Source organism: Mugil cephalus, chromosome 1 (assembly GCF_022458985.1).
Source record: "Mugil cephalus isolate CIBA_MC_2020 chromosome 1, CIBA_Mcephalus_1.1, whole genome shotgun sequence".
NCBI classification, from domain to species: Eukaryota; Metazoa; Chordata; class Actinopteri; order Mugiliformes; family Mugilidae; genus Mugil; species Mugil cephalus.
The window spans coordinates 36,712,934-36,725,872 of NC_061770.1; the positions used below are offsets into that span (position 1 = coordinate 36,712,934).

At 38.6% G+C, this 12,939-nt stretch overlaps 2 protein-coding genes across 6 annotated transcripts in view; both read left to right on the plus strand.

Moving 5' to 3' along the window:
* LOC125007161 (interferon-induced very large GTPase 1-like) overlaps positions 1-12,939 on the plus strand; it is a 60,359-nt gene that overhangs the window by 14,985 nt on the left and 32,435 nt on the right. The gene's annotated exons all lie outside the window — the stretch shown is intronic.
* On the plus strand, positions 4,087-11,804 carry LOC125007201 (up-regulator of cell proliferation-like). Of its 4 annotated transcripts, XM_047583857.1 has the most exons (7): positions 4,087-4,223; positions 4,852-4,909; positions 4,993-5,086; positions 5,620-5,785; positions 8,464-8,517; positions 9,046-9,156; positions 10,461-11,804. In XM_047583857.1, exons 6-7 carry the CDS (start codon positions 9,057-9,059, stop codon positions 11,660-11,662), a joined length of 1,302 nt encoding a protein of 433 aa, XP_047439813.1. In that variant the 5' UTR covers positions 4,087-4,223; positions 4,852-4,909; positions 4,993-5,086; positions 5,620-5,785; positions 8,464-8,517; positions 9,046-9,056; the 3' UTR covers positions 11,663-11,804. The 4 variants fall into 4 exon arrangements, with proteins under 4 accessions (XP_047439813.1, XP_047439841.1, XP_047439822.1 ...); XM_047583885.1 differs by having other exon boundaries at positions 4,852-5,086; XM_047583866.1 differs by having other exon boundaries at positions 4,993-5,785.

A 12,939-nucleotide genomic window follows, 5' to 3' on the forward strand; every position in this document is an offset into this window, starting at 1 on the left:
CAAGTGATTTAATGATTCATGTCATTATTCAATCATGTGTGTAGCTGATCAGAGCTGTTTCTTCTTTTCGTAAAACAAACCTTTCTTTTCATTTTATCTTTGTTTCTGTGCTGTATCTCATATTAAATATTCACATTTACTTTTCTCAAACCTCACTTAGTCTGCAAATACCACATGAGGAGATTGTTGACAAGGAATTTAAGTTGATATTAGACAAGTTACTGTATGTGCTAAAAGCACTGAGGAGAACTCTGTATGGAAAACAAACTAAATATGATTGTGTGCATGACTTGCAGCTGAGAAAATCAGTGCCTCATTAGAATCATGAACAGCTATGTATGATCACATATACCGTTATATGCAGTACGCTGCGATGCTTTTGTCATTCATAAAAGCATCATGGAAATCTCTTCACTTCATTATCAAACAGCTAACATTTTTCTGCACCTCAAGTCAGGTGCTCTTGTTTTTTTTGTTTTTTTTGGAGTGTGTATAATTGTTTTTGTGCATGTTTGACATTATGGAGCATTAGTCATGCGCTTGAATGCACCATCAACATGACACAGGGTTTTTAAATCACCTCAGTGATGTGCATGTAGTCTTAGTTTGTCTGGTAGCAGTGATATCTAGAGCCAGTGTGTGAACAACGAGGCTCAGTGTGTCTCCACTATTTAACAAACATGATCAGAGTGTGACAGTGAACTGAACCTCTTCTCTTTAGACTTAATGCTAATCACTGTACACTGTATATTACATGAACTGCCTGTGTGATTGTGTTCCTAATAAAATGCTTAGTGAGTGTAAAGTGTGTGTGTCTGTGTCATGACAGTGACAGTTTCTCCAAAGGCTGTGAATTTACATCCTGTAACCCTCCTCATCATAACACGGCTCATATTGTTTCTGTCATTTATCCCTCCATCATTTTACCACAATAACCAACTACTGAGGTCAACCATGCTGCCAGGAGAGACTGTGATGAAGGACAATGAGAAGAACGCCTCAACGTCATGGTTACACAAATCTAAAAACTATAAAATCTAAATGTATGTGACATTTGTGGCTGTTAGTTTTAACTCTAACTACACTCTAAAAAAATACTAAGAGAACCTGTTACAACCACTTAATTGTAGAAAATGAATAAATTAATTAATGGATTTAGATTAAAGTTCTAAGTTACAAGCAATATTTGATGTGTTCAGCTGACTGAATATTTTTACCGATACCAAGATCAACTTAATATTGTGTGCACGCTAAACTGATATTAGGATGAATGGGTGTATCCTTTGATGAGCCAGTCTATGAGAGGGTAGGCTGGGTCTCCAAGAAGAAAGAGCCTGACTGAGGTGACATTTATATCCTGTGGCTCCTACAAGTAGGAAGAGAGAAGGCATTGACTGATGTTAAAATGATAGATACAGAAACATGCACACACAACACTTTATATACTGAAATGAAATGCTGTTATACATCACTAACTGTTGGCAGTTTATGTGCCTGGCCAAACAACACGGACTGTTGTAGTACATTCCTGTCATTTGTGCATCTTGCCATTGATGTTGCAGAACCTAAAAACTGATGAATGCAGAGATAAGATAATCTACACTGATGCACCCCATGACTTGTGGCATGCTGAGCTTCTGCTTCCTTGCTTTTGCAGAAACAATACACAAACGTCTTCACGGTTGATTTGTGCACTCCCAACTGGTTTGCTATGACACTGCTGAAAAAGACACTTAGCGCCTCCTAGTGTGGAGGAGGAGGACGACATGTTCGAGTGAGTTATTCAAATTTCTCCACTGCACGTAAACTAGGACAAGGGCTGTAGTCAGGATTTCATATTGGTCCGAGTAAGGCAATAATTCGTTTTTTTCACATGCATGTAAACACACTGTCTGTGTTAGCCCTGCGGCAGACTGGTGACCTGTCCAGGGTGTATCCGCCTCTCGGCCAATGACCCTAGTGAGGATAAGTGGTAGTAGGAAATAAGATAAGATATAATTATTATTATTATTTCATTTTTATTGTTATATATCAGTCCATTTTGACAAATACCTAGAAGGTTTTCAGTGGTGTTGCACATTGTCTGCATTTTCAATTTAACCAATCTATATTGTATCGTAAATATATGTCTGACATTTATAACAAACCAAAGGGATTGAAAATTGGTTGAAATTTCAGTTGTGATGATTTTAATCGTTAATAGACCTCTGCCTCCGTTGACTAATACAGTAAGTGGACACGACTCCCTCAGCCCAAGATGGCGGCCATGTTGATGCATCATTGCAATGGACAGAGGTGGTGGAGGCGGCATCTACATGTATATATCTATGGGTGTAGGTACCAGATCTGCTAGGCTGGGTATCCGTTTTTTTTTTTTTTTTTTTCACATGCAGTGCAGTTTTGGTCCTTGAAAAACATGATCTTTTTTTTCTCCTAATTCAACCATTCAGGTTTTGGAGGAATTTAGCTCTCTGTTTTTGAATAGTTGAACTTCATGAGATGTACATTTAAAATAAAAACTTGAAAACTTTTTTTAGAGAGAAAGTGTCAATGGAGGTAAACTGTAGTAACTGTGTTAATATGTTAAGGAATACAAATACAGCCTTCTTGACAAACTGTGTATGGGATCATTTTATATTTATATTTTACTCTCATTTATCAAATGGAGATCAGTGAAGTAGAGGATCTTCCAGCAACATGTTCTGTCTGTGAGGATGATCATCAACAGACTGATACAGAAGGTAAAGGTCAACTTTAGGAGATTTTGCAGCTTTCATTGCATTGAATATTTGCTTATATTATTTTAAAGGCTTGATGTGGGTCAATTATTGGCAGCAAGAAGGATTTTGATGCATCATTATTTTTTTCTACAGTGTCAGACTTAAGTTAATCTTAGCCTCTATTGGGACGATGTCCCTAGGCCTTCTGCTAGTACAATAAGTAAGTATTTACCCCCATGCTGATAACCATGTTGTGTTCTAACACTGAACATTGAACATGGAATGAGAGATAACGTATGTGTCTGGGTGTAAGAGTCCAGATCAAGTGGATTAGAGGCTGTAAAAGGACAGACTGTGGTTCTTCCATGTGAACATTTTCAGTCGGTGCTGCCAATTCTTTTTTTCTTTCTGGTTTCTGCTTCTCCCATGGTGGCTCGAATGATGTCCTCATAACCTGAGTGTTGTAAAATTAAATTTTAACCAAGTTGTGGTACAGAGCCAGTGGCTAAATGAGAGTGAAGGTCAGGCTTGTTTTGGTAAATTGTTCGAACCAGGGCCGGTTCTCTCCTGACCAGCTCCTCTGTCAGAGTGAACAAGGTGATAAAACCATCACAGGTAATGATGAGCCACAGGAGCTCCTCTGCCATCTCTAGAACCACCAACATCTCCTGGTTGACTTCAGAAATTGCTTCACCTCTGTACATCTGCAGACTCTAGGCACAGGTTGTTTTGAGACTGCTTGCCTTAATCTCTATTCCATATTTGGTTGTCTTTTTTGGCCTGAAGCTTCAACATCTGAACTGTTCATCCACACAGATGTCTCATCTGGGCTCCAGGGTATCAGCAGGAGGTGCATCCACATATCTCAGAGTGGGCAATAGGCAGCCAGCTTGTCGTTATAGTGTCAGGGTCAGGAAAGCTCCGTCCTGACTCCTCATATTTAATTTCTCCATATTTTTAATGGAGGTTTGTCGTGGTCATAATATGCTGCAGGATTTCATCCATCAGCAGTAGGGCGAAGCTGGATGTCAATGATTTTAGGGGTAGCAAAGTGTGTAGAGGTCCCAAGATCAAAACTCTGGCATAGTGGATATAGCGGAGTATAGCAGTGTATGTGAGAGATTAGAATATTTAAGTTTAAGTCCATCCTGTCCCTGCTTTATCCATCTTCCCTCATTCTCATCTTTAGATGAGAGTGGAGTTGGAGTTTCTACCTCTGAGGTCTCATCTGTGTCAGAATCAGACTCCTCAGGGGACGTTGAGGAGCAAATCAACAACTTGACCATGAACCTTGTGCCCAATGTTTTATGACATTTCCTCAGTGGGATTTACTGGAAAGCAAGTGATCATTTACACAGAAGTGAAAGTGAGTTCAGCCAGCAAATAAAGGGAGAGCAACTTAGAGCACCACCTGTCTTCAAGGTGAAGAGTGATACTTTATCTACAGTAACAGTAGAATACAACAAGATTAAGTCCTACAATGACCAGAACTCTTCTACAAAGGTGAGTTGCTTCAATTTGTACTTCACATTTTTATTAGGGTATATGCATTATGAGGAAAAATGAGAAATTACCTTAAATAAGAGAAAAAACAGAGCTGTTATTTGGTCAGCGTAATTTTTCCTTTCACTGCTTTTAGAGCTGAAGCACTGATGCTCTGTGTTTTCAGTGTTTTCATTGACCCTTTATACTGAAATTTTCAGTTTATTTTCATTGCAAACATCATAAATGCCTCCAGGTATTATAGCCCCCACCCTGATTTATAGAAAAATGTTTCATGTCCATTAATGAAGTTTCAAATCAACACTACTTTTCATGTGAATTCTTAACGTTGCTCACATAATGGAAACTTTTCAAATGTTCAGGACTCAGTTGCAGGTGTGACTCAGCTGAAAGAATCTGTTTCTACTTCTCATGCCAGATATTTTATGGCTTTTTAATGAGCCAATAAAAAAATCAGCAATAACCTTTTGGATGTGGTGTGTCCATCTGAAAAACACGATCAATAACAGCTCCTATAGCTAAATGTTTCAATGGGAAAAAAGTGCGCTGTCTAAATGTTTGACCTTCATGAGGTGTTTAGGGTCAGTTTAGGATAAAAACTTGAAGACTTGTCTCTCATTTCTTTCAGAGGGAGTTTGATTAATCTGAAATAAACTGGACTGATCAAGTCTTCACCCACGATGGAGGTAAACAGATAAGTTGTACAAAAATGAAATAAAAAGACAACCTTCTTCTTTTGTATTTATATTTTACTCTCATTTATCAAAAGGACATCAGTGAAGAACTTTACTGTGAGGAAGTAGAGGATCTTTCAGCAACATGTTCTGTCTGTGAGGATGATCATCATCAGACTGATACAGGAGGTAAAGGTCAACTTTAGCTTAATTTGTATTTATACCAGTGCTACCTTTATTTTTTAATGAAATACAACAACAAAGTGTCAGACACTGTGCGTAAAGTTCAAAAACAAATGAAATTTAAAAAAAAAAAAAAAAGGAAAAAGAAAAAAAAAATCTCCACAGGCAGAGACGCAACGAGAGTCGCATTAATCTGCACCACGTCCGAACGAACCCACGTTTACCAGAACTCCACTGGTTGTTAAGTAAGTACAAACCGGAGTAAAAACAAACCTGAAGCCGAAGAAACTCTAAACGTCAACGGAAAAGACTGCGAACCTGAAGGACAGAGAGCTGTTGTGTGTCAGAGTCAGCAGAGCCTATCACAGAACGCAGACACAGTCAGATAACCAATGAGGATTTTAATTCAATCCGAGCACAGATACTGAGTCATATTACTCGTATAATACTCGTACTCGGCAAAAGTGCTCGATCCGTCCTGGATATTCGTTTCAGAGTATCCGGCTCAACTGTAATTATTACCATTCTTCTTCCTCCAGATCCCTGCCCTCATGTGACGAGGACAGTGTATAATATCAGCAGTGAGTTAGTGTCTCTTTTGAAAAGTCCTGCTGGTGAACTGGAGAGATACATTGTGACCACATGCAGGGAGGGAAATCATTGTGCACGAGACAACGGACACAAACCTGAAAGCTGCAGATATAAGTAAGTGAAAACAACACAGAAATGAAGCTGCATTTAGTCTCATTCCACCCATGACCCACAGACAGAAGTAATTATCACTTTACATCTGGGAGTCCAAACAGAAGCCTAATGTGCTGTCACATGTAAGTCCTGACTATGATGGAGTTTGAGAGTGAAGGTAGTGCCATCTCTTGGTGACAGTGACACCCTGCAATTAAATGAATAGCCGTGTTCACTGTTAAATCTAGGAAGGGCCAAAGTTCAAAGGAAATTCTGTTGGTGAGGAAATCAGACTTTATTTTCAAGTGGTTGATTTTGCTTGAATTCATTCACTTTGAGCCGAATCATCCTGACTGTGCCACAACATTATGTGAGGTCAAAAATTAACAGAACATGACCATAAAGCGTTACAGAGCAGGATAAATTATTTACCAAATTAATAATAATAATTATTCTGGTTTTTGGGTCCTTGTGCTGTATTATACTGATCATTCTCCAGAGGTTGTGTGAGTAGCACTCAAAAAATAAAAACCCAACCAAGAGCAAACATTGTTTTTGTTCAGACTCAGATTTCCTTCCTGTGTCATTTTCATGCTGGTCTCTGTAATAATAAATTAGCAACATTGGTCTCAGCCCCACACTGAAACTAATTACACTATATAGAAACAGAAAACCAGTGAGAGTGAAAAAGAAATCGTAAAAAGATGGACAACTTTTATTACAATGCCAAATATTGTTTTCAATGCTGAAGATTAAAGTCAGGGTATGGCCTCGTAAATCTGAGGCCAGGTTATAAATAATGAAGTGAAAATAAAGAAAAGTAAAAAGAACAGTGAGTATGTACAGACTTGAAAAGCGTCTGTGGCATTCATCAATATTTAGGTACTTTTCACTTGGGTAAGAGCAGAATTTAAGAGAGACCTCACCCCACCAAAAATTGAATAAAAAGGCAGAAGGCAAAAACGCAACTGACACTAATCATTGTGAGTTCATTAACACACATGTACACGGTCTGTAAAGAGGGCCTCACCCTCCACAGCCACAGCAGGATTCAACATTTCTACAAAGGAAGATCACTTGGGCATCACGCTTAGCAGATTTAAGGACTAAACCATTTCACCTTGATGGTGCCCACACTAATTTTGTATTAACTTCATTATTTGACACAATCCAGGACATCCTGTCTGTGACATTATTAGCCTATATTAACAGTAGAATGATTGAGTTCATTTGTGGTGTATTTCACAGTGAACAAGAATGTTATAATTAGTAACACCATCACTCCACACCAATGTTTTGTATATTTCAGCCAACATATACCTGACAAAAAAAAAAAAAACTTTTCATTACAATATATTAAAGTCCAACAATAAATGGTAAACTGAAGTAGTTTTATTATAAAACGTCTCATAAAAACAAAAGTATCACAGGAGTCCCTATAAAAGACTCGAAAATTTGTGAAAAATTAGGGAATCTCAAATGAATAGTTCCATAAAAAAACTCATGGAGCTGGGAACTTGAACTTTGGTCCACTCGTTCTTGAGACATGTGAGACTTGTCCGTTGATGGCACTGTCATGGTTTTGTGTCTTGTTTTGAGTTTCCTCTTTTATTTTGTTAAGTTTCTTGATTTCCTGTCTGTTGTGTTTCTTCGTGGCTCATTGGTTTCTCCTGGTGTCATTGCCCTGATTTGTCTCACCTGTGTCTTGTCATCCCTCAGCCCTCGTGTGATTTTATAGCCCTGCTTTCCCTTTGTTCCCTGTCGTGTTGTATTCTGTTCCATGTACCTGCCCTCTGCGGTGCCTTTTTTTTATTATTAAATACTAGAGATGGACAGATGTAGCTTCTGGGGCTTTTCTACCGAAAAGAGAGTCGAAGCTTTGAAGCTTTAAAGACAGACCCTACCAGTGACATCTAGTGGCCAGCTGCATTAATAGCAGCCACAAACTTTCAAACAATCCACACATCAATCAAGTCACTCTTAAGTAACTGTGTCAACATTTTGAAATGTGACTTATTGCTTGAAACTTGATTTAGATATCAATTATTTCTGCTGCGAAGTGAGATAAGAAGTATTTCAACATTAGTGTTTTGGAGACATGACAAGAAATTTCATTAGAAACCATTTACAATGGTAATGATAAGAAGGACATCCCTGGATTTGGATGATACTCCTTTTGCTGATTGTCATTAAGAGAAAATGGTTTTCATTTAACACATGGTGTGGAAAGAGTCAAATTAAACAATTAAACTGTAGAGATACTTTTTTGGGTAATGATTCTGTAGGACTTCCTTAGTGGAAAAAAATGCGTATGAGAGAATTGTGCTTGTGGGATGTGTTTGTGGCTGTGCAACATTTTTTTTCCCACAACTTTTTTATTTCTGAACAAGATCTGCTCAATGGTATAATTCTCAATTATTTCTCTTGTAAGGCTATTAAGCATGGAGGGAACACATCAAAGCATCTGAGCATCAAAGTTTCGTAACTGTAGGGGCTAGGCCTCAGGCAAAGCCCCGTAGCCCCTAATTAAAGAGAGTGAATATGATAAATGTGATAATCTATATACTGTACATGCTGCCTCTTATCCAAGAGCAAGTTCGTGTGCTTTTAATCATTTGTAAAACTTATTAGCATGACATGTCTGCTCATTTTATCAAACCCTATGATGTTGTTTTCTTCACATTATTTCTTCTTGGAAGGAAGATCAAGAGGAGAAGGAACAAGAGGAGAAGGAACAGGAGGAGAAGGAACAGGTTTGATTATTCTTCATGTTGAGGTTTAGACCCTTTTTTTTAAATTCATACATAGGTCGGCCACCTACTAAAGCTCATTATGTCAGTGGAAATTAGGCAAATTCTTTATTTTGTTGTTTTCGTAGTGGAAAGACAGAGAGAGGAGGTAGCAGCATGTCTGCCTTGCTTTTTATCATGTGTGTTGGCCCTCCACTCAAAATGTTCAAACCAGATGTCTATGTCAAGTCTTGGCTTCAAAGTCACTGCTTAGCTAACAATCAGAAAGCACGAACACGTAAAACCGTTGACAAAAAACATGATTACAATAGTCTTTGGAAACTGTTATGAGACACCGAGAAACTGAAAACAGAGGAAAAGCGTTGTAAAATGTTGAAGTTGTAAATTCTGTTGTAAAATACTGTCTCTAAAAAGAGATAATTTTTATGATAAAATAAACTTGGCTTGATATGATTTGATTTTTACTGCCTACTACCAGTATATAACGTGTATGAGCTACTTATTTATTTATATTTATGTTATTATATCTAGTGTCTCCTCACATGGACGCTCCTGTTGGTGCTGGGCAACAACACTCCTTCCAAGATCCTGAAGAAATGGAGCACAGTATGAGCTCGCCTGATGTCACATTTGCACACCCAAGTAAGTAAAAGAAATACATGCTTTAGTGAAAGTTCAAATCTCCATGTAATTATGTGTGTATATATAGTGTATATACACATATATATGATTTGATGTAACATGCAAAAACTAATCACAGTTGAAGTGTTTAAAATGAAAGGTGATGAAATCTACAAGGTGCTACATTAAATCTTTCCAAAGGATGTGATTCCCTTTAACATGCATCATGTATCATCATGTAACTAATATCCTGCGAACAGAAAAATGTTGAGAATTGGGTGTTTTACAATTACACATCCTAAATTAGAAGTGTAACTCATGGATATGTATACCTATTTTGAATTTTATTCGAATACAAATATTTCTCTTGGCCGGTTGCAGGAAACCTGACAGAGTCAGCAAATATGTGGCCTTGTGATTGGCTCAGCAGTGATGGGGCGTGGCCTACTGCACACAGGAAGCTTAGATTGACAGATCTCAACTAGTGTGGCGCTCTGTGTGAAACAGTGCACTGTTGAGACATCTCCTGTATCTCTGAATGAGAGAAGTGTTGACTCCAAGATTATGATTTAAAAATTACAAAGTAGGAATCTAGCACTGCTACAGCTGATATTCAGTTTTCTGGTTTATTCTTTCTATATTTATACTTTGTTGCGTTTTTAACAAATTTTTTACAGTCAGCTCTGCAAGTTGTACACAAATCAGAGTAGAGATGATGGCAAGTCCACTTCTAATATAAAAAGTAGATATGGCAGTATATAAAATTAGTTTTGAATAGTCTTGTTGTACTTCAGCGTAGTAATTATTGACAATTAAAATGATTCTGTTGGATTAAAGTTGCATTTGAGTATTTAGTTTATATGTGGTGAATTACAGAATATGGTAAATGTTCAGTGGTATAGTTTTAGTGTACTTTAGCTTATTCCATATAGCATTTTATAAGGCTGAAATAAAGGCTAAAAATAAAATAAAATAAATCATTTGTTAGAAAGTATCTGATCCCTTGTTTTCAGTATATATGACCCTCTTGTGCAGTACTGACAGCAACTAAACATTTCTAGTAACTGGTGATCAGTCGTCTGTAACGGCTGGAAAGAATTTTAGTCCGTTACTCCATCCAGAACTGCTTCAGTTATGAGGCTCTGAGGTGTTCTTTTTTGGTTTAAATAAGGATATTACCACCCACCCCCATGTTTCAGACATGGGATGAGATTCTGCTGCTGGAATGTACAGTTTTTGGAATTGCAAATCTAAGATAACGAATGAATAACTAACTTTATAATCTTGTTTTTTCTAAGAAATAACACGTGTCTTAATATCCACAGAGACACACCTGGAGATGTTATTGGAAGATATGGGGTTGGACCATTATTACAGAGACAAACTAACACTCAAAAGAATGCTTCAGATTGATGAGAAGACCATCACTGATGAACAACCTGCCATGTCCAAAACAGACCTTGCGTGGCATTTTCTAAAGAAATTGGTGATGGTTAATGTGTCAGCAAGGAATGTGAATTGTACATTTGCAAGTGAGTCAAACTGTGATGCGGCATCTGAGGTTACACAGTTTGATTTTGATGATAATGCTATTTTTGATGAGCAAAGTTCAAACATGCTAAACCCCCTTGACTTAATCACTGCTCTCTTTCTATGCTCTGATGGTTTTGTGCAGCAGGAAATGACTCTCAAGATGTCTATGTGTCAGTTCTCTGTGCCTCTGCTGCTTCCTAATAGTGACACACAGCAGTGTACACTTATGCTGTGGGCCATGAGAGACATTGTTAAGAAGTACAGACCTCAGTCTCTCTCAGACTCCAAGGGCTTCATTGAAGAGAGAATTGTTCTTTCTGAACTTCCCATGGTTTCTTTTGTGAGACTGGGTGAGTGCACCTTGTCTAAGTCTGAGATCCTCAACAAGCTCCTGAGCAATTCTCACCAATACCACGACACTTTTGTTCACCACAACATGGAGGGTGGAGACAGTCCAAGAAGAATATCCAATGGACTGACTGAAATTACTTGGTATCTTCCTGGAGGAAACAATAACATGGACATTTTCAGTGAGCCTGTGGCTGTTGCTAACCTTCGTGGGGACATTGCTTCATTTAAAACCCAATATTCATTTCTGTGTCACACATCTGCAGCAGTTTTTGTCTTCTTTGACAATTTAGACTCTGGGTGCAATCTGCTGACGAACCGAACTGGCAAGGCACAGATCTTCTTGGTGGGTAACCACAATGGGAAAAACTTCAGCTTAGAGGCTCTAAGAAAGGTAGCAGCTCAGTTGGGTTTGACTAAGAACAACATCATTCTTAAGACGAAACAGAAAAATTATGCAGACTTTGTCAAAAGTTTGAGGAAGGCAGTCAGTGATGTAGTTGAGAATTCACAAGCGAAGATGCGAATAGAGCAGATGGCTGACATTGCCCATGAACTTGGGATTTTGGTTGATGAAGATGCTTCAGAGTGCAAGAATGGAAAGAAAAATGCAGATGCCATCACTGAAGAAATCCAAGATTTCTGAAATGGATCCGAATGAACCTTGATAACGTGTCTCGTGAAAAACTGTCTGGACTCAGGGAGCGGTACAAAGAAAAATGCAATAATCCTAAAAACAAAGAGGAGATTAAGAAAATAGACAAACAGCTTTCTAACAGCTCACTGGGGACTGAACACTTCTTCCGTGAAATGGGTCAGATCTATGAGGCTTCACTTTCTCTTCAAGAGACAGACCCATCACATCTACATCAACCTCAACAGCAACAGCAACAGTTACAGTATTTACCCAAACTCTGTGCTGAACTGTTGCTTGATGGATTTCCCCTTGAGCTGGTAGATGGAGATGCATCCAACATACCTCTCAGATGGGTGAGTGCTGTTCTCTCTCAGCTCAATGTCTTGGTGTCTTCAAAGAACAAGATACGAGTTGTCACAGTTCTTGGAGTTCAGAGCACAGGAAAGTCCACTCTCCTTAATACCATGTTTGGAGTGCAGTTTGCAGTCAGCAGTGGTCGATGCACTCGAGGTGCCTTCATGTTGCTCATCAGAATCAATGAAGATGCTAAGAAACTTCTCAACTGTGACTTCATGGTGATCATTGACACTGAGGGCTTAAAGTCCCCAGAGCTGGCACAGCTGGACAACAGTTATGAGCATGACAATGAGCTTGCAACACTTGTTGTAGGGTTGAGTGATGTCCCCATTATTAATATTGCAATGGAGAATTCATCAGAAATGAAGGACATCCTACAGATAGTTGTGCATGCTTTTCTCAGGATGAAGGAGGTGGGTAAAAAGCCTAAATGTCAGTTTGTTCACCAGAACGTGTCGGATGTTTCCGCTCATGAGAAGAACTTACGAGACAGGAAACTGCTCTTGCAACAGCTGAATGAGATGACCCAGGCAGCAGCAAAAATGGAACGGAAAGAGGAGAACAAGAGCTTCAGTGATGTGATGGAGTACTGCCCAGACACGGGGAACTGGTACATACCTGGACTCTGGAATGGAAACCCACCAATGGCACCAGTCAATGCAGGATACAGTGAGGCTGTATATGAGCTCAAGAAGAACATCATCAAGCTACTAGGAGATTGTCAGTCATCTACCAATAACATTAATGAGTTTGAAAAGTGGGTGAAGAGCTTGTGGAATGCAGTAAAGCATGAAAACTTCATCTTCAGCTTCAGAAACAGCCTGGTCGCTGATGCATACATGAAGCTCTGCACAGAATACAACAAATGGGAATGGGAATGCAAAAAGGGAATGTACACCTGGGTGACAAATACAGAAACTAGAATTTCC

Bases quoted from the DNA above. Each gene is read 5' to 3' on its own strand.
- LOC125007201 (XM_047583885.1), top strand. From the start codon at position 9,057: ATGGACGCTCCTGTTGGTGCTGGGCAACAACACTCCTTCCAAGATCCT. The intron at 9,157-10,460 runs GTAAGTAAAAGA...TAATATCCACAG, and splicing joins TGTCACATTTGCACACCCAA to AGACACACCTGGAGATGTTA.